General features: G+C 47.5%; 2 protein-coding genes across 2 annotated transcripts in view; both read right to left on the bottom strand.

Moving 5' to 3' along the window:
• LOC138732511 (scavenger receptor cysteine-rich type 1 protein M130-like) overlaps nucleotides 1–21857 on the bottom strand; it is a 283984-nt gene that overhangs the window by 240443 nt on the left and 21684 nt on the right. The gene's annotated exons all lie outside the window — the stretch shown is intronic.
• On the bottom strand, nucleotides 6466–7498 carry LOC138732549 (olfactory receptor 14A16-like). The gene has a single exon (XM_069879168.1). It carries the CDS (start codon nucleotides 7496–7498, stop codon nucleotides 6542–6544), a length of 957 nt encoding a protein of 318 aa, XP_069735269.1. The 3' UTR covers nucleotides 6466–6541.

The following is a 21857-nucleotide window of genomic DNA, read 5'->3' as shown; positions in this document are numbered from 1 at the left end:
ACATTAGGAAAAATATTATTTCACAGAAAGGTCATTGGGCACTGGAACAGGCTGCCCAGTGAGGTGATTGGTCACCTTCCCTGGAGGTGTTTAAGGCACGGGTAGACGAGGTGGTAAGGGACATGGTTTAGTGTTTGATAGGAATGGTTGGACTCGATGATCTGTTGGGTCTCTCCCGACCTGGTTATTCTATGATCTATGATTCAATGATTTTATGTCCCTGCTACAGAGTATAGGATAAAAGGGGTATATAATAAATACATTATGGGTGACATTAAATAGGGAGAAATGTCGATCGGGTGGAGGAAAATTCTAATTTGAAATTTCTAGATTTCTATTCATCACTATTTAATTAAGGAAAATTAGTTTAGGGTTAAGGTTAGACTTCCAAAGACCAGACGATATCCCACACCCAGAGCATTCCCACGCCCCAACATTTCCCATGCTCTGCTCGATCCTAAGCCCCGCCTCTTTCCATGACCTACTAATTCCCACACTTGAACTATGTCCAACATCCCCACACATTCCCATTCATCACACCATCACAAGTTCTGCTTATTTCCCATGCCCGAACCATCCCCACACTCTGGCTTTTCCCCTACTCAAACCTCTGCCCAGCCCATACCCACGCTGCACATAGTAGAATGACCTGGCTATTGCCAGGCTCCTCCTATTCTCACACCCAGCCCTTTCCCATGATCTGCTTTTTCCCACAATACACCTATTTCCCTCATTCTGCCAATTCCCATTACCTGCTTTGTCTCATGCTCCAACCTCAGCCCCACCCATTCCCGCACCCCACCCATTCCCACGCTCTGCCTGTTCCCACACCCTGCCCTTTCCCACGCTGCACATATTTCCCATGCCCCACCCATTCCAACGCTCCATACTCAGCCCCGCCTATTCCTGCCCTTTGCCTGTTCCCACGCCCTTCCAGTTGGCATGACCCATCCATTCTCGCGCTCTGCCTTTTCCCCTGCCCCACTCATTCCTACGCTCTACCTGTTCTAACGCCCTGCCAGTTCCCACGCCCCACTTTTTCCCAAGCTCTGATGTTCCCACGCCATGCCCATTCCCATGTCCCACGTATTTCCCACGCACGACACATTGGCACACTCTGCCTGTTCCACACCCTTCCCATTCCCATTCCCCATACTTTCCCACGCTCTACATTTTCCCATGACCTGCCCGTTCCCATGCCCTGCCTATTTCCCACACCCCACCCATTCCCACGATCCATAATCAGCCCTGCCCATTCCCACCTTCTGCCTATTTCCCACACTGTGTTCTTGGCCCAGCCCCTTCCCAATATCCACCTATTTCCCAGGCGCCACCACCCCAGCTCCAATACACCCGTTCCCACATTCCTCCTGTACTCACGCCCCTCTGTTTCCCAAACCTTTCCAGTTCTCACACCCAGCCTCTTCCAATGATCAACTATCGCCACTCTCTCATGGGTGAATTTAATGATCTCAAAACCATAACTTCTGATAAAGGCTTTTGATACCTAATTATGGTAAAAGAGTTTTCCTTTGTTTGTTGGTTGTATTTTTATTATTTTATGAATATAAATGCATGGATCTTCAGCAAGAACCATCAGCAAGAACCATCAGCTAATTTTAAGATCTTATCATTAAAATTCTTTCTTATGTATGAATACTTCCTTTGCATAACTAGATATCTTGTGTTCAATTAGATATCCCTTGAAAGTTGTCCTATATTTGCTTCCTAAGCCAAAAATTTATTTGAGAGGGGAGTAAACAGAACATTTCCTGGCTATGTTCTTCTTTTTATTTTCATTTCTATGATGTAAAGAAAAGTTCTCTCTGCTTCCTCAAGATTTCTACGTAGAAGTAGGGTGTACAGTTAAGGTCGTTATGGTTAGGTTAAGGGTCATTAGGGTAAGGGTTGAGGTTAGTGTTAGCAAAATTAGTTGTAGGGTTACGGTTATGGTTCGGTGTATGGTTCGGGTTAGCATTATTAGGGATAGATATAGGGTTAGAGGTATTAGCCTTATGTTTAGGGTTAAGCTTAGAGTTCCAAAGACCAGACTATTTCCCACGCCCAGCTGGTTCACAAACCCCACTTTTCCCATGCTCTTCCCGATCATACGCCCCGCCTCTTTCCATGACCCACTAATTCCCACGCTCCAACTATGTCCAACACCCCTCCCATTCCCATTCATCACACTATCACAATTTCTGCTTATTTCCCAAGCCCGAACCGTTCCCACGCTCTGCCTCTTCTGCTGCTTGACCCTTTGCTCTGCCTATACCGACACTGCACATATTCTTATGACCTGGCTATTGTCACGCTCCTTCTATTCTCACATCCAGCCCATTCCCATGACCCGCTTGTTCCCACACTCCATTTATTTCCCACGCCCCACTGATTCCCATCATCTGCTTTTTGCCACGCTCCAACCTTATCACCAAAATTCGTTCTTGTGTATGAATACTTCCTTTACATAACTAGTTATCTTGTATTCAATTGGATATCCGTTGATATTGGATATCCACTTCTTTGGTGGCACCCGGCAGCAGGATGGTGTCTTCTGTGGTGGGGTGGACATTTTGAGGCAGTGGGAGCTTCCCTGAGCCGGGAAAGTCCAAGAAAATCCTAGGCGGGGGTGGGGTCCTGATAGCCCGCACATGCTGGTCCTGCACGGTGCCTGATGGGAGTGGGCAGTCCCGGCGGCTACCGCGGGAGATTTAAACAGTCCCCCTGGGAGCACGGCGAAGAGGAGCACGGCGAAGAGGAGCACGGCAAAGAGGAGCGGGGCAGTTTTAGTGGCAGGGCAAGAAGGCAGGGCGAGAAGGAAGGGCGCAGAGAGGACCTAAAGACTAGACAGAAGACACCGAGGACCATGGTGGCCACCCAGCAGAAGATTAAAGCTGCTCCGTGTGCTGCAGCAGGCAGGATGGATGCTGCCACCCAGCCAGAGCCACAGTGGGTACATGCAGCTACCCAGACCCTGGGCTGCAAGCAGTGCCCCCCTCCCACACAAGCTCGTGCCTCTGGTACTGGCTCCACTTGTGAAAGCTGCGCTCGAGTGGGGGAACTACTTCACATGGTGGAGGAGTTAAGGGAGGAGGTAAAGAAAGAGAGGACTATCAGGGAGTGTGACAGGGAGATAGACCACAGCCATATCCAGGCTATGTTCTTCTTGAAGTTAAGCTGTGGACATCAAAAGGCAAAAAAATTGAGCGTTTTCCAGAGGCAGTTGAAATAAACTGATGGGGACGAAGAAAACATCTGCATGGATTATGCTTATTCATCTCTAGGTTGTGAGGTACATCATTTGTCTCTCAAGCTGACTGCCAAAAATAAATACAGAAAATTGCTGATGTATTTCTATATTCTGTGGTGGCACTTAAGAAACAACTGAGAACATAACCTTCTGAATTGTACAAAATAGTGTCAGATGTCCCTCCTACAGAATATAGGAGAAAAGGTTTATAAAATAAATACATTGTGGGCGACAATGAATAGGGAGAAATGTCGGTGTGGTGGAGGAAAATTCTAATCTAAAATTTCTAAATTTCTATTCATTACTATTTAATCTTACTCCTCCATTGCATAAAAGAATGAAAAGTACCTACCAAAGATATAATAATCTCAAATTCTAGACAGTTAACAAAAACGTCTTTCTTATATCAAACTCTACTATCTATTTCATTTTTTGATAAAAGAATATTCAAAATCTTGAAAAAAATTTAGATGGATTGTTTGGTAAATTTTAACCCTTTCATAATAGATTAAATTTGATTTCTATGATGTAAAGAAGAGTTCTTAATGCTTCCTCAAGTTTTCTGCGTAGGGGTAGGGTTATGGTTAGGGGTGTTAGGGTTAGGGTGATGGTTAGGGTTAGTGACATTGGCTTTAAGGTTACGGTTGTGGATGGGTTTATGGTTTGGGTTAGCGACATTAGGGTTAGGATTACAATTAGCGATATTAGCCTTAGGGTTCAGGTAAGAGTTGCAAAGACCAGACTATTTCCCATGCCCAGCCCGTTCCAAAGCCGCACCTTATCCCATGCTTTGCCCGATCCTTAGCCCCGCCTCTTTCCATGCCCCACTAATTCCCACACTCCAGCTATGTCCAACACCCCACCCATTCCCATTCATCACACCATCCTAAGTTCTGCTTATTTCCCATGCCCGAACAGTTCCCATGCTCTGCCTCTTCCCCTCTTCCATCCCCTGCCCCACCCATACCCACACTGCACATATTCCTACAACCTGGCTATTGCCACGCTCCTTCTAGTCTCACACCCATCCCATTCCCATGACCCGCTTCTTCCCACTCTCTTCCTATTTCCCACGCCCTGCCCATTCTATCATCTGCTTTATCCCACGCTCCAACCTCAGCCCCGCCCATTCCCGCACCCCACCCATTCCCATGCTCTGACTCTTCCCACACCCTGCCCCTTCTCATGCCCCACCCATTCCCACACTCTGTCTTTTCCTGTGGCAACGTTGTACAGAGAAGATGGCCTGGATGCTGTGGGACTGAGCAATTCTATCAAAGCCTTGAAACAGAGAGTTGAAAGATAAACAAAGGCCAGCTGAAAGGAATCCAAGAGCTAGTTGGGTGGGAACAAGCACCAGCTGAAAGAAAAATGATTCAAGAGAACTATCAACATAGTTTATTTGAATGTAACTTGGTTTCTTAGCATGCGCAGTATTTTAGCAAATTCTATGTTAGTAATAGCTTTATGGACAGCTACCTTTAACCAAGAATACACTGTAGATACCCTTGTGGGCACCCAGGAATGGGACCAAAAAGGGTTTATAAAGAAAGAGCTAAGCTCAATCAATTGAACACTTGCTGATCATCTTGATCTCTGTGTTTGATTCCATGACGCTACTGTCTAAATTTCCCCGTGCCCCTCCCATGTTCACGCTCTGGGTAGGTCGTGGGAAATAGGCGGGGCTTGGGAACGGGCAGGGCGTGGGAAAAGGTAGAGCGTGGGAAAGGGTGGGGCTTGGGAATGGGCAGGGTGTGGGAACAGGCAGAGCATGGGAATGGGTGGGGCATGGGAACAGACAGGGCGTGGTAATTGTTGGGGCGCGGGAACGGGCAGGGAGTGGGAAGAGGAAGAGTGCGGGAATGGGTGGGGTATGGGAAAATAGAGGGCGTGGGAACAGTCAGAGCATGGGAACTGGTGGGGCGTAGGTAGAGGCAGAGCATGGGAATGGGTGGGGTTTGGGAATTGGCAGAGCGTGGGAAAAGCAGAGCATGGGAATGGGTGGGGTGCGAGATCAGGCGCGGCTGATGATGGAGCATGGGAGCAAGCAGGTGGTGGGAATTGGTGAGGCGTGGGAAATAGGTGGAGTGTGGGAAGAAGCAGGTCATGGGAACGGGCTTAGTGTGAGTCTAGAAGGAGCGTGGCAATAGCCAGGTGGCAGGAATATGTGCAGTGTTGGTAGATATGTTCTTCACTGACTGTTAACCTCCTCTTCAGCATCCTCCATGGTCCTCCTGCGTTTGTGGTGGTCAGAAAAATTTTAAGCAATGGAGTTGTTTGAGTCTGGGGGAAAGTTTGAGGGGAATGAGCTTTAATATTTTGTCCTTGTGTCTCACCATCCGAACATTTCTTAAATGGCAATAAGTTAATTTGATGTTCAGCAAGTCCAAACGTCTTTGCCAGTGACACTCACTGGTCCCTGAACCTCCTTTGTTTTCTCTTGATCCATGAGGAATTCTAGTTCATTCTCTCCCTCTGTCCCATTGGTTCTGGGCAGGGAGGGAGCATCTGGGGTGGGCCCAGCTGTTGGCCAAGGTTAACCCACCACAGGACACATCAGGGCTGCTGTGTCCAGTACGGGGCTCCCAGCACAAGGAAGACCCTGCCCAGCCTGGAGCAAGTCCTGCCGAGGCCGGAAGGATGGTTGGGGCTGGAGCACATCATAGAAAAGGATGGGCTTGGAGAGCTGGGGTCTGAGAAATCTTTTGGGGTGAAAAAATGAGCAAGGACCCAGGGCAGCTTGGGGAGCCCAGAGCATGGATGTTCTCTGTTTTTGATGAGACAAGGCCATGAGCCCATGATGTGTTTGGAGCTGTGTGAGAAAGTGCTTGGGTGAGAGACCAGCAGTGGCAAGAGCTGTGGGACAGGTGTGCAGGAAATGTTAATAGGAAATCAGTTCCCTTTTATTAATAACGTTGGAGTTGGACATCAGGCCTTACAGCAAGGCAAAGAGTGAGGAGGATAGTATGGAAGTGGTCAGAGAACAGCTCTGGAGATGAAGTGCTGGTGCCTGGCAGTGCTGCCATACAAGGACTCTTTTCCCCTCCACCCGTGCCCACAGGAACTGTCCCTGCAGCTCCAAAAAGGCCTTCAAGGAAAGTTATCAGGAAAAAAGTAATTAAAAATCACTTTATGGTGTTTACACACACAGAGAGCATGGCCCAACAGTAAGAAAAGACAAGAAGAGATTGAGTTAAAAACAGGATAAAAACATTATCCCAATTAAAAACAGCAACACCAACAAAAAACAGAGAAGCCAGTCTGGGCCTGCCATGAGTTGCATGATAACTGCTATGCAGAAGGAGATGAGCAGTTCATTGCTTCAGAGAACCATCCAGTTATCAGTTTCCACACTGCATCCTTCAGCTGCTGGTTCCTCAAGCTGTAGATGAGGGGGTTCAGTGCTGGAGTCACCACGGAGTATAGAACTGACACCAGCAGGTCCAGGGATGGAGAGGAGATGGCAGGGTGTTTCAGGTAGGCAAATGCTGCAGTGCTGACAAACAGGGAGACCACAGTCAGGTGAGGGAGGCACGTGGAGAAGGCTTTGTGCCACCCCTGCTCCGAGGGGATCCTCAGCACAGCCCTGAAGATCTGCACATAAGACACCACAATGAAAACAAAACAGCCAAATACTACTAAGACATTGACCATAAGAAGTCCAGCTTCCCTGAGGTAAGAGTGTGAGCAGGAGAGCTTGAGGATCTGTGGGATTTCACAGAAGATCTGTTCCACAGCATTGCCCTGGCAGAGGGGCAGGGAAAATGTACTGTCTGTGTGCAGCAAAGCAGTGAGAAACCCAGCACCCCAGGCAGCTGCTGCCATGTGGACACAAGCTCTGGTGCCCAGGAGGGTCCCGTAGTGCAGGGGTTTGCAGATGGCAACGTAGCGGTCATAGGACATGACAGTCAGAAGAGAATATTCAGCACCAAACAAGAAAAACACAAAAAAGACCTGGGCAACACATCCCATGTAGGAGATAGTCCTGGTGTCCCAGAGGGTATTGGCCATGGATTTGGGGACAGTGGTTGAGATGGCGCCCACATCAAGAAGTGAAAGGTTGAGGAGGAAGAAATACATGGGTGTGTGGAGGTGGTGGTCACAGGCGATGGTGATGATGATGAGGCCGTTGCCCAGGAGGGCAGCCAGGTAGATGCCCAGAAAGAGCCAGAAGTGCAGGAGCTGCAGCTCCCGTGTGTCTGCAAATGCCAGGAGGATGAACTGGGTGATGGAGCTGCTGTTGGACATCTGCTGCCTCTGGATGTGAAGCACTGAACAAAAAGAAAATTACAGTAATAAGTTAGGGGGGACTTCTTTGAATAAAATCAAAGCCATTTCTCACACCTCACCCTTGCCACTGTTTTTCAGTTTCTCTCAGCCCTTCTTTCAGCTCTGTGCCTGGAACTCTTGTTGGTGCTTGCTGAATGTGCCAGAGGACCAGATCCTCAGCCAGCTAGGTGTGAGGAGTCAGCCCTGCAGAGGGATCCACCTCACACCACCTAATATCTCACCCTTTCCTAAAGTCTCAGCCCCCACTTTCAGCCCAGGACACACACAGCTCATTTCAGAAAGAAAACAGCATTTTCTCTCTAGTTGCATCTCTGCTCATGTCAAGAGGCATTCACGTAGCACAAAGATGTGATAAAGCAGGTTTCCATCCTAGAGAGAAGTTCACAGCTTGGAAGGACACCTCAAGGACAGCCAAGTGTCCTCATCATGCCATTTGTTGAAGGGACATTCAGCTCCTTCCCCAGACCCACTGACTGCAATGCCCAGTGTCTCACAGCTCAGAGCAAAGCTGGGGCACAGGTTCCCATGGACACAACTGCAGGAATAGAGCAACCAGTTCAGAGGGTGACTCTGCAGCTGAAACTCCCATCCCCAGAGAGCCTGGCAGCAAGAACCAGAGAACAACAGCAAGAACCAGAGAACAACAGCAAGAACAGAGAACAGGGGATAAACAGGGACAAAGAGAGTGAGGGTCTGGCTGTGGGAGGCCAGGGCAGAGGCAGCCGGGCACGCAGACAGCGTTCCCCTTCCCCAGCTGTGCTCATCCTCTCCCAGACACAAACCTTGACAGGCAGTTGCTCTCAGCCCCTGGGCTCTGGAGAGGGCACTGGAGCTGTGGCTGACGAGGAGGGTGCTCAGCCTTGGAGCCCAGAGCCCTGAGGGCAGAGGCTTTGCACTCCCTTACACAAACGTGCCTGTTTACAGGTCACTGCCTGGGCGCGGGTTCCTGTTTGCAGGTGGAAAAGGGCTGAACAACCTGATGGGTCCAGCAGAGGTGAGGCTGGTGATGTCCATAGACAGAGAAGTTACTGAAGGCATTTTACTACGGTCTTGACTGACCTAAGTTTCACTCAGAGCTGCAGTCCAGGAATCTCAGGGACCGAATAAACACGGAGTGCTTAATTTATACTTCTGCTTTTCTCTCACCCCCCCTACTCCCCTGGAAAAGGAAACAGAAAGCACAGTCATAGGGAAGATCCTTACCTTTATAGCAATCCTTTCTTTGACCTTCTCCTTGAGACATCCATTTGGAAATATTCTAGGAGTGACCCAGAGCTCTTCAAGGCAGAATGATTCTGCCTCGCTGTGAGTTTCTCCTTCCACTGACAGTTTCTCCCCACCTCACCAGGATCAACTGCCCTGGCAGGCTGCGTGCTGAGCCTGGAAGGTGCAGAATCTCTGTCCCAGCACACTGGGACACAGGGACCCTGTTTGGAAGGACAGCCCTGAGGAACTCAACGGTGCCGATCCAACTTTATACCTCCACAGCCATCAGCAGAAGGCAGCTCTTTTGTTCTGTCTTTCTGATGGTTCAGTGCAGAGTCCCTCACGTCGTCCTCCTCTGCTCTAAAGAAAGTGAGATATTTGTATTTACAAATACCATGAGTTGTGGGATGTGCTCCCTTCAGGAGATCCCTCCAGGAACGGCAACTGCATTGTTCTACAGCCAGAGACTCACCTTGAGAAGGGCTGTGAGGGTTCCTCTGGCAGGGAGCTCTCAGCATGCTCCTACCCCACCCTGCCTTTCCCCTCTCTCTGTCTCCCTCCTCTCCCCTCGCTGCCTGCAGGCAGTGCCCTCAGCCCTGCTGGGCTTTGCAGAGGAGCTGCTCCTGGACAGACCTGGCTCTTCGTAGCGCTGCCCACTTGCCACCAGCTCCCTCCCTCCCAGGAGCCCAGCCCAGCTCAGCAGCCGAGGAGCAGCCCAAGGCAGCACTTTCTCTGCCCCCTTTGGGCTCCCTCGAGGTGTCCCTGGGGCTCCAGGGGAACCTGCTGAGAAACAGGCTGAAGCCATCCCTGATGTTCCCTCCCTCAGCTGGGAAGAGAAACTTATTTCCTACAATGTTACTGCATTAATTGTGAAGGAGAATCACTGAGGAGGAGGAGGAGGCGGGGTTGTGCCACCAGGAAAGTGACAGATAATGATCTCATTTCCCCAAGCTGTCAGAATGGAAAGGGATGTAAGGAAAAGGGATGCAAGTCCCATGTGGTCACTGCCAGAAATGGTGGGGCTGTGGAGGTGAGGAGCAAGGCTGTCCATGCAGGGTCAGACCTCAAGGGATGCTTTTCCATGCTGCCCAGACCATGAGGTGACACTCAGCATCAACACCCATTGGAGGATGCTTCTGTTTTCTGTTCTCTGAGCTGAAAATTAGTGACATATAAACATTAAACTGAACGTGTTTTTCTTAAGTGCATTTTGAAATCTTTCTCTTTAACCACCCTGGTAAATGACTCCTGGGAGATGTACAAGTCTGAAGACCTGAAGAAAATGCCAGGAAGAGAAAGAGCTTGTTAAGGCTTTCTCTCTTTAATGAGACCCAGGGTGGATTTGCTGATGAGTACACAACCTCAGCTTCTGAGAGGAGATTGAGGAGAGCTCTGAAGAAGTCAAGAACACAACTCAGAGCACCTTGAAGTATTAATTGGTTTCAGTGAGGATTGTTGGTGACAAAGCCTCCCTAGGGACTCGTTAGCACTGATAATTGGAAGCCATGATTGCAGGAGGGCAGAGGCTCTGTGCAGGCAGCTGTGATGCTGAGAAAAGCCTGAGTTTACCTGGTGAGGCAGGAAGGCCAAGCCCTGACCCCCAGGCCCTGAGCAGGGAGATCTGGCTTTGGCTACAACGATGCTGGTGTCATGAACATTCTCACATTGCCATATCAGTCCAGGAGCAGTTATTCTATGTAATTCCAAAAAGGAGGCTGTAGATTTAGAGGAGGAGCCGAGGCTCTCACACAGCTCCATACAGTTGTAGAAGGCTTGGGTCCTAGAATGGTTGGGTCATAAAAGGATTGGTTCATAATAGAATGACAGAAAACTTGGGTGTGAGAAGAATCATGACACAGAACACTTTAGGTCATAGGGGAATAGTGGAAGAGTTCACTTGTAAAAGATTCACAGAAATGTGGGGTCATATAAGATTCCAGTCTTGAAAGGGTCATAGAATATTTGGGTCATGAAAGTGTCGAGTTGTAGAAGTGTGAGATTTATACAGGTTTTAGAAGGGTTTGGTGATAGAGGGGTTCAGAGAAGGGTCAGGTCTGAGAAAAGTCATTGAAGAATCAGTTCACTGAAGGGTCACAGAAGTGTTATAGAAGACTCAGGTCATAGAAGTGCCAGATCGTAGTCATGTCAGGTCATAGAATGGTTGGGTCATAGAATATTGAAGTCCTACAGGAGCTGGGTCACAGAAGAGTCATAGAGAAGTCAGGTCACAGAAAGTCATAGAAGGATCAATGAGTTGGGTTGGGTCATTGGCAGCTTGGTTCAGATAAGGCCAGGGTCTTAGAAGAGTCGGGTCATAGAGGAGTCTTAAAAGATGGGGTTAATAGAAGAGTCAGGTCCTTGAACTGTTTGATTTAGAAGGTGCACAGAAGTCTTGGGTCACAGGAGGCTCATGAGTCATAGAAACTTCAAATTAAAGAAGTGTTGGGTCATAGAAGAGATTTCTCACACAAGCATTGGGTCACAGAGGAGTCATAGAGGAGTCAAGTCATAGGAGGGTCAGTTAATAGTAGGGTTGGTTCATAGAAGGGTTGGGTCCCAGAAGCGTTGTGTCATACCAGAGTCTGGTTGTAGAAGTCATGGGGCACTGGTGATTTATTGCATAGAAGAGTCAGGTCATGGAAGAGTCATAGAAGACTTGGGTCATAGAATGTCAAGTCATAGAAGGGCCAGAGAAGAGCTGGGTCATAGAAGGTCATGGAAGTGTTGGGTAATAGAAAGGTCATAGTATATTGGGGTTGTGGAAGAGTTGAGTCATGGAAGCATGAGGGTTTAGTTGGGCAACACAGGAGTCACAGAAGAATCAAATCAGAGAAGTCCAGTTGATGTAAGGGTTGGATCTTAGAGAAGTCGGGTCACACAAGACTTGGGTTATAGAAGAGTCCTGGAGTCATGATAGAAAGTCGTGATAGAGTCGTGAAAGTGATAGAAGGCTAAGAGAAGTGTTGGGTCAGAGAAGACAGATCATAGAGCATCCTGGTCATAAAGGAGTCATGGAAGAGTGGACTGATAGAAGAGTCAGGTCATAGAAAAGTTCAGTCACAGAAGGTTTATAGAAATATTGGGTCATAGAAGAGTTCGGTCACAGAAGAACTGAGTCGTAGCAGAGTTCTTTAAAAGCTCTGCTCATAAAACTTCTGTAGAAGATTCCAGTTATATAAGGCTCACAGAAGTCAGGACATAGAAGACTCGGGTCCTAAGAGCTCTGGAAGGGTCATATAAGCATCATTTCATACAAGAATTGGGTCATAGGTGAAATCACAGAAAAGGTAGCTCATTTAATTGTCTGGTGATAGAGGAGTCACAGATGAGCCAGGTCATACAAGGACCAGGTCATAGAAGAGCTGAGTCATGGAAGAGCTGAGTCATGGAAGTGGTGGGTCATAGAAGGAGGGTGAGATGCAATCTCAGCAAGGAAAGTCCTGTCCCCTTCTCTTTCAGACATCCAGAAATGGGATTCGAGTGGACAAAGTCTGGGGCAGATCCTTTAGTTCCCCTCCTCCTCCATTGGCTATTTCTGAAAAGAACATGCCACGTGGGAGTGATGCCAGTGGTCAGGGAGATTCCTTAGTCTCCATGACCTTTGGAAGATGATGGAGAGAGGCCTCACTGGGACATTGTCCTGCTCATTAAGTTCCCTGGGATGCTGCCCCTCCTGTCCCACAGACTGGGAAGCATTGCATTTGCTCAAGTGATCCCTGACTTGATCCCCATCCACCACTGGTTGATCTCCAGAGTCCTGCCCTGAGTCACAGAGGCCTGGGAGACCTTGCTGGGGAAGACAGAGGCAAAGTGGCTACATTATCTTTCTTTCTTTTTTGTTTAACTGTTCCTGAAGCAGCAAATACTCATCATGGGGCCTTGCATGGTTTTCAAGTTTATACTGAGTTCTTCTGGACCCTTGCTGATCTTGGAGGATGCTGTCCTTGAAGACCATCTTTCCTGAGTTCTAAGGCAATGTCCCAGCTCTGTCTCCCACAGTAACAGCTCCAGCTCCTCCTGCCTGTGCTCCTGGCTGAGGGCATTGCTGCCCATTGACACTGAAACCCGGCAGCTAGGGCACCAGGTGAGTTCATCCCTGCCATGAGGAAACCTGGGACAAAGTGTTCAGGAACCCACGTGTGCAAAGGCTCTGCTTGGAGCAGAGACATGGCTGGGACAAAAGAGAGCTGAATGTGTTTCCAACCCCGGGTCTAAAGACCCAGGATGAAATGCCTGAATTTACTCAGTGGAACAGATCCTCCAGGTTTGGAGAACTGAGATAATTTCCTGTCATCTTCCTGCTGTGCTGTCTAATTTTGGGGCATGAAAAGTGGTTCTTATGCCCTGTTATTTTTGTAATAGGAGAAATGACTTGCGGGAAAGAAGTATCTCTGCCCATCTGAGGGAGGGAACATCAGGAGTGGCTTCAGTCTGTTTCACAGCTGGTTCCTGTGGAGCCCCAGGACAGCTCGAGGGAGCCCAGAGGGAGCAGAGAGGAGTCTGGTCATAGATGTGTCTGGTCATAGAAGTGTCAGCACATCGATAATTTTTGTCATAGAAGAGTCAGGTCATAGAAGAGTCATAAAAGACTTGGGTCATGGAAAGTCATGTCACAGAAGACTCAGAGAATAGTTGGGTCATAGAAGGGCTTGGTCATACAAATCTTAATTCATACAAATGCTTGGTCATATAAGAGACGGTCACAGAAGAGTCAGGTTATAGACAGGTGTGGTCATAGAGGAGTAATACAGAAAATTACTAATGTATTACTTTATTCTATGGTGGCACTTAAGAAACAACTCAGAACATAACCTTCCGTATTGCACAAAATAGTGCCAGATGTCCCTGCTACAGAGTATAGGAGAAAGGGCGTATAAAATAAATACATTATGGGCGACATTAAATAGGGAGAAAGGTCGATTGAGTGGAGGAAAACTTTAATTTGAAATTTCTAAATTTATATTCTTCGGTATTTAATCTTACAACTTCATTGCATGAAAGAATGGAAAGTAGCTACCAAAGATTTAAAATAGCTCAAATTCTAGACAATTACCAAAAACCTCTTTCTTATATTAAACTCTACAATATATTTCATATATTGGTTAATGAATATTCAAAATCTTGAAGAAAATTATAGATGGATTGTATGGTAAAGTTTAACCCATTCATAATAGAATAAATTTGAGTTCTATGATGTAAAGAAGAGTTCTTACAGCTTCCTCAAGATTTCTACGTAGTGGTAGGGTTATGGTTAGGGTCCTTAGGGTTAGGGTCATTATGGTTAGGGTTGTGATTAGGGTTAGTGACATAAGTTTTAGGGTTACGGTTATGATTCTGTTTATGCTTCGGGTTAGCGATATTAGGGTTAGGATTAGGGTTAGCGATATTAGCGTTAGGGTTAATGTTAGAGTTCCAATGACCAGACGATTTCCCAACCCTGCCCGTTCCCATGCCCCATCCATTCCCACGCTCTGCCTGTATCCACGCCCCACCTATTTCACACACCCCACCCATTCCCACACTCCATACTCAGCCCCACCAATTTCCACACTCTGCCTATATCCCATGCTGTGTTCTTGGCCCAGCCCCTTCCCACTCTCCACCTATATCCCACAATCCACTACAGCTCCACTCCACCTGTTCCCACGTTCCTCCTCTACTTACGTCCCGCTCTTTCCCACGCCATTCCAGTTCCCACACACGGCCCATTCCCACACGCCACCTATGCCCACTCTCTGTGCGTTCCCAGGGCTCATCTGAACCCGTGCACCATCCTCTTCCCTTCTTCATCACATGCTCTGCCTCTTTCCCACGCTCCGCCACTTCCCGTGCTCCACCCTATCCAACACCCTGCCCGTTCCCATGCTCTGCCTCTTTCATGGATTGGAAACATTAACAATACATTTCTGTCACAGCAATTGTCTGCATACTTTGTTATCTTTTATTCAATGCGATATCAGCTGAAAATTTTCCTATATTTAGTTCTTAAAACAATTTTTTTAGAGGATATTAAACAACAGATTATTTTCCATCATATTATATATGAGAACAAGAGCCTCAAGATCAAACATAGGAGCAAATAGGGGTAGGGTTATGGTTAGAGTCTTTACTGTCAGTAGTTTGAGGGTTATGGTTAGGGTTAGTGACATTAATTTTCAGGTTAAGGATATGGTTTGGTTTATGGTTCGCCTTTGAAACATTAGGGTTAGGCTTAAGGTTACTAAAACTAGCCTTAGGGTTAATGTTAAGATTAGAGATCCAAAGACCAGACGATTTCCCACCCCCAGCCCATTCCCAAGCCCCACCTTTTCCCAGGCTCTGCCTGATCCTAAGCCCCGCCTCTTTCCATGCCCTACTAATTCCCACACTCCAAATATGTCCAACACCCCGCCCATTCCCATTCATCACACTACACATGTTGAGCTTATTTCCCAAGCCCAAACTGTTCCCACGCTCTGCCTCTTCCCCTGCTTGATCCTCTGACCTGCCTATACCCACAATGCTCATATTCCTATGAACTGGCTATTGCCACACTCCATCTGTTCTCACACCCAGCCTGTTCCCATGACCCGCTTGTTCCCACATTCCACCTATTTTCCAAGCCCTGCAGATTCCCATCACCTGCTTGTTCTAACGCTCCATCATCAGCCCCGTCAGTTCCCGAGCCCCGCCGATTCCCACACTCTGCCTGTTAGCACATCCCGCCCATTCCCATGCCTCACCCATTCCCATGCTCTGCCTGTTCACATGCCCTGCCCCTTCTCATGCCCCACCCATTCCCACACTCTGTCTTTTCCTGTGCCCCTCCAATTGCCACACTCTGCCTGTTTTAATTCCCCACCCATTCCCACGCCCTGCCTGTTCCCACGCTCTACCCTTACCCACGCTCTACCTTTTCCCACGCCATGCCAGTTCACATGCCCCCCCCATTATAGACGCCCCGCCTATTCCCATCACCTTCTTTTTCCCACAATCCATCCTCAGCCCAGCCCATACTTGCGCCTCGCCCATTCCCACTCACTGCCCATTCCCGCGCCCTGCCTATTTCCCATGCCCCAGCCATTCCCATGCTCCATACTCAGCCCTGCCCATTCCAAACATCTGCCTATTTCCCACGCTCTGATCTTGGCCCAGCTGCTGTCAGAAGAGATGCTGAGCAACAATGACCATGAATGCTGCAGAGCCTCTGGAGATAAAACTGAGGAGAACTTTGATAACCAGCTAGCCTCCAGCCTGAGAAAATTCAACATCTGTGGCAAAACCAAGAAAGCATAGAAACAATAACAGTGGTCATGAGGAGCTGGGAAGGCGAAGAACAGCTGTGGAAGTTTTTATGAAGGACTTGCAGGACTGTTGTTGACATTTCACTATGGTATAAAGATGAGGTTGTAACAATAAACATGGTCTCAGCTTGAAATGAAAGAAGAATCAGTGTCTGTTTAATACACCACAGTCTGCCTCCCACTCTCCACCTATTTACCACGCTCCAACAGAGCTCCAATCCACCTGTACCCACGTTCCTCCTAGAATCACGCCCCGTCCTTTCCCATGCCTTTCCAGTTCCCACAGCCCACCCATTCCCATACGCCATCTATTCCCACTCTCTGCTCATTTCCAGGGCTCATGGCATTCTATGCTCCATCCTCTGCCGTTCACCATCACATGCCCCTCACCACAAGAAGGATGTTGAGGCTCTGGAGTAAGTCCAGAGAAGAGCAACCAAGATGATGAAGGAACTGGAGAACAGGCCCAAGCCACAATATTTCCCATGCTCTGCCCGATCCTTAGCCCCGCCTATTTCCATGACCTAGTAATTCCCATACTCCAAATATGTCCAACACCCCACACATTCCCAGTCATCACACCATCAAAAGTTCTGTTTTTTTCCCATGCCTGCACCATCTCCACGCTCTGGCTCTTCCCCTACTCCATCCTCTGCCCAGCCCATACCCACGCTGCACATATTCCTACGACCTGGCTATTGCCACGCTCCTTCTAGTCTCACACCGAACCGTTTCCCATGACCTGCTTGTTCCCACTCTCTTCCTATTTCCCACGCCCTGCCCATTCCATCATCTGCTTTTTCCCACGCTCCAACCTCAGCCCCGCCCATTCCCGCACCCCACCCATTCCCACGCTCTGACTCTTCCCACACCCTGCCCCTTCTCATGCCCCACCCATTCCCACACTCTGTCTTTTCCTGTGGCAACGTTGGACAGAGAAGAAGGCCTGGATGCTGTGGGACTGAGCAATTCTATCAAAGCCTTGAAACAGAGAGTTGAAAGATAAACAAAGGCCAGCTGAAAGGAATACAAGAGCTAGTTGAATGGGAACAAGCACCAGCTGAAAGAAAAATGATTCAAGAGAAATATCAACACAGTTTATTTGAATGTAACTTGGTTTCTTAGCCTGCACAATATTTTAGCAAATTCTATGTTAGTAATAGCTTTATGGACAGCTACCTTTAACCAAGAATACACTGTAAATACCCTCGTGGGCACCCAGGAATGTGACCAAAAAGGGTTTATAAAGAAAGAGCTAAGCTCAATGAATTGAACACTCGCTGATAATATTGATCTCTGTGTTTGATTCCATGACGCTACTGTCTAAATTTCCCCATGCCCCTCCCATGTTCACGCTCTGGGTAGGGCGTGGGAAATAGGCGGGGCTTGGGAACGGGCAGGGCGTGGGAAAAGGTAGAGCGTGGGAAAGGGTGGGGCTTGGGAATGGGCAGGGTGTGGGAACAGTCAGAGCATGGGAATGGGTGGGGCATGGGAACAGACAGGGCGTGGTAATTGTTGGGGCGTGGGAACGGGCATGGAGTGGGAAGGGGAAGAGTGCAGGAATGGGTGGGGTATGGGAAACTATAGGACGTGGAAACAGTCAGAGCATGGGAACTGGTGGGGGGTAGGTAGAGGCAGAGCATGGGAATGGGTGGTGTTTGGGAATTGGCAGAGCGTGGGTAAAGCAGAGCATGGGAATGGGTGGGGTGCGAGATCAGGCGCGGCTGAGGATGGAGCATTGGAGCAAGCAGGTGGTGGGAATTAGTGAGGCATGGGAAATAGGTGGAGTGTAGGAAGAAGCAGGTGATGGGAACGGGCTTAGTGTGAGAATAGAAGGAGCGTGGCAATAGCCAGGTGGCAGGAATATGTGCCGTGTCGGTATGGGTGGGGCAGGGGATGGAACAGGGGAAGAGGCAGAGCGTGGGAACTGTTCGGGCATGGAAAAGAAGCAGAATTTATAATGGTGTGATGAATGGGAATGGGTGGGGTGTCGGACATAGCTGGAGTGTAGTAATAATTGGGCCTGGAAGGAGGCGGGGCTAAAAATGGGGCAAGGCACGGGACAAGATGGGACTTTGGAATGGGTTGGGGTTGAGTAACAGTCTGTTCTTTGGAACTCTAACCTTAACCCTAACCCTAAGGCTAATATTGCTAAACCTAATCCTAACCCTAGTGTCGCTAACCCAAACCATAAACCGAACCTTAACTGTAACCTTAAACTCTTTACATCATAGAAATCAAATCTATGCTATTATGAAGGGTTTAAACTTTACCATACAATCCATCTCAAATTTTCTTCATGATTTTGAATATTCATTAACGAATAGATGGTATATATAGTAGAGTTTTATAAGAGAAAGAGTTTTTTGGCAATTGTCTAGAATTTGAAATATTTTAATTTATTGGTAGCTACCTTTCATTCTTTTATGCAATCAAAGTGTAAGATTAAATAGCGATTAGTAGAAATTCAGAAATTTCAAAATAGAGTTTTCCTCCACCCAATCGACATTTCTCCCTATTTAATGTTGGCGATAATGTATTTATTTTATACCCCCTTTCTCCTACACTGTGTAGCAGAGACATAGAATTGTAGATTCATAGATTCATAGAATAACCAAGTTGGGAGAGACCAGTGGATCATCGAGTCCAACCATTCCTATCAAGAACTAAACGATGCCCCTTAGGACCACGTCCACCTGTGCCTTAAACACCTCCAGGGAAGGTGAATCAACCACCTCCCTGGGCAACCTCTACCAGTGCCCAGTTAACCTTTCTGTGAAAGGGTTTTTCCTAAAGTCTATCCTAAACCTTGCCCTGGCGGAGCTTGAGGCCATCTCCTCTTGTCCTGTCCCCTGTCACTTGGGAGAAGAGGCCAGCACCCTCCTCTCTACAACCTCCTTTCAGGTAGTTCTAGAGCGCAATGGGTTTTCCCCTCAGCCTCCTCTTCTCCAGGCTAAACAACCCCAGCTCTCTCAGCTGTTCCTCATAAGGCCTGTTCTCCAGCCTCTTCACCACCTTCGTTGCTATTTGGACTCACATTCTTGTGGTGAGGGGCATGTGATGCTGATGGAGCATGGGACGAGACAGGCACTGGCAATGAGCAGAGAGTGGGAATAGGTGTTGTGTGGAAACAGGCGGGGTGTGGGAACAGGAAAGGAGTGGGAATGGGTGGGGCATGATTCTAGGAGGAACGTGGGTACGGGTAGAGTGGAGCTGTGGTGGAGCATGGTAAATAGGTGGAGAGTGGGAGGCAGCTTGTGGCGTATTAAACAGACACTGACTCTGCTTTCATTTCAAGCTGAGACCAAGATTATTGTTACAACCTCATCTTTATACCTTAGTGAAATATCAACAGCAGTACTGCAAGTCCTTCATAAAAACTTCCACAGCTGTTCTTCCCCTTCCCAGCTCCTCGTGACCACTGTTATCGTTTTTATGCTTTCTTGTTTTTGCCACTGATGTTAAATTTTCTCAGGCTGGAGGCTAGCTGCTTATCAAAGTTCTCTGCAGTTTTATCTCCAGAGGCTCTGCAGCATTCATGGTCATTCTTGCTCAGCATCTCTTCTGACAGCAGCTGGGCCAAGAAGAGAGCATGGGAAATAGGCAGAGGGTGGGAATGGGCGGGGCTGAGTATGGAGCGTGGGAATGGCTGGGGCATGGGAAATAAGCAGGGCGCGGGAATGGGCAGGGCTTGGGAAAAGATAGAGCGTGGAAAGGGTGGGGCGTGGGAATGGGCAGGGAGTGGGAAGAGGCAGAGAATGGGAATGGGTGAGGCACGGGTACGGGCAGCGCTGAGGATGGATTGTGGGAAAAAGAAGGTGATGGGAATCGGTGGGGCGTGGAAATAAAAGAGGTGTGTGAACTGGCAGGGAGTGGGAAATTGTAGAGCATGGGAATGGGTGGGGTGTGAGAACAGGAAGGGTGTGGGAACAGGCAGAGCATGGAAGGGGTGGGGCATTAAAACGGAGAGGGCGTGGGAAAAGGCCAAGCATGGGAATGGTTGGGGCATGGGAAAAGGCAGGGCTTGGGAATGGGTGGGGAATTAAAACAGACAGAGTGTGGGAATGGGAGGGGCACAGGAAAAGACAGAGTGTGGGAATGGGTGGGGCATGAGAAGGGGCAGGGCATGCGAACAGGCAGAGCATGGGAATGGGTGAGGCATGGGAATGGGCGGGATGTGGGAACAGGCAGAGCGTGGGAATCGGCGGGGCGTGTGAACTGATTGGGCTGATGATGGAGCGTTGGAACAAGCACATGACGGGAATCTTCAGGCCTTGGGAAATAGGTGGAGTGTGGGAACAAGCGGGTCATGGGAACGGGCTGGGTGTGAAAACTGAAGGAGTGTGGCAATATCTAGTTCATAGGAATATATGCATCGTGGGTATGGGTAGGACAGAGGAACGAGCAGGGGAAGAGGCAGAGCGTGGGAAAAGTTTGAGATTGGGAAATAAGCACAGTGTGTGATGGTGTTATGAATGGTAATGGATGGGGTGTTGGACATAGAGTGTGGGAATTAGTGGGGCATGAAATGATGTGGGACTTAGGATTGGGAAAAGAACGGAAAAGATAGGGCTTGGGAATGGGCTGTGCGTGGGAAATAGTCTGGTCTTTGGAACTCTAACCTTAAACCCAACCCTATGGCTAAGATCGCTAACATTAATCATAACCCTTATGTCACTAACCTGAACCATAAACCGAACCATAACCGTACCCCTAAAACTTATGTTGCTAACGCTAACCATAACCATAACCCTAATGACCCAAAACCTAACCATAACGACCCTAACCATAACCCTACCCCTACATTGAAAACGTGAGGAGGCATTAAGAACTATTCTTTATATCACAGAAATCAAATTTAATCTATTATGAAAGGGTTAAATTTTACAATGAAATCCAACAAAAATTTTCTTTAAGATTTCAAATATTCATTGACCAATAAATGAAATATATAGAAGAGTTCTATATAAGAAAGTGGGTTTTGGTAGTAGTCTAGTAATTGAGATATTTAAAATCTTTGGTAGATACTTTTCATTCACAGAATCACACAATCACAGAATAACCAGGTTGGAAGAGACCCACCGGATCATCGAGTCCAACCGTTCCCATCCATTCATTAATGCAATGGAAGATTAAGATTAAATAGCGATGAATAGAAATTTAGAATTAGCTGATGGTTCTTGCTGAAGATCAATGCATTTACATTCTTATAAAAATATAAAAATATCAATCCAACACACAAACAAAAACACTCTTGCCATAATTAGTTTTCAAACGTATTTATCAGAAGCTATGATTTTGAGATCATTAAATTCACAAATGTTCTCATCTTGAAAGTGTGCCAGAGCAGTTACAAGAAACAGATGATGAGTGGTTGAACAATGAATCTTGAGGAAGCAGTAAGAACTCTTCTTTACATTATAGAAATCAAATTTATTCTATTATGAAAGGGTTAAAATTTACCATAAAATCCATCTAAAATTTTAATCAAGATTTTGAATATCCACTAACCAATAAATGAAATATATATTAGAGATTGATAATAGAAAGAGGTTTTTGCTAATTTTCTAGAATTCGAGCTATTTTAAATCTTTGGTAGCTGCTTTTCATTCTTTTATGATACGGAAGTGTAATATTGTAATAGCGATGCACAGAAATTTAGAAATTTCAAATTAGAATTTTCCTCCACGCAATCGATATTTCTCCGTATTTAATGTCACCCATAATGTATTTATCTTATACTCCTTCCTCCAATACTCTGTAGCAGGGACATAAGGCACTGTCTTTTTATGATAAAGAAGTTTATGATATCAATAGTTTCTTAAGTG

The sequence above is a fragment of the Phaenicophaeus curvirostris genome, chromosome 33 (genome assembly GCF_032191515.1).
Source record: "Phaenicophaeus curvirostris isolate KB17595 chromosome 33, BPBGC_Pcur_1.0, whole genome shotgun sequence".
In the NCBI taxonomy this organism is placed as follows: domain Eukaryota; kingdom Metazoa; phylum Chordata; class Aves; order Cuculiformes; family Cuculidae; genus Phaenicophaeus; species Phaenicophaeus curvirostris.
This window is presented reverse-complemented; position numbering and strand designations above follow the sequence as displayed.

Excerpts from the sequence above, each read along its gene's own strand:
- LOC138732549 (XM_069879168.1), bottom strand. The coding sequence starts at position 7,498 with ATGTCCAACAGCAGCTCCATCACCCAGTTCATCCTCCTGGCATTTGCA.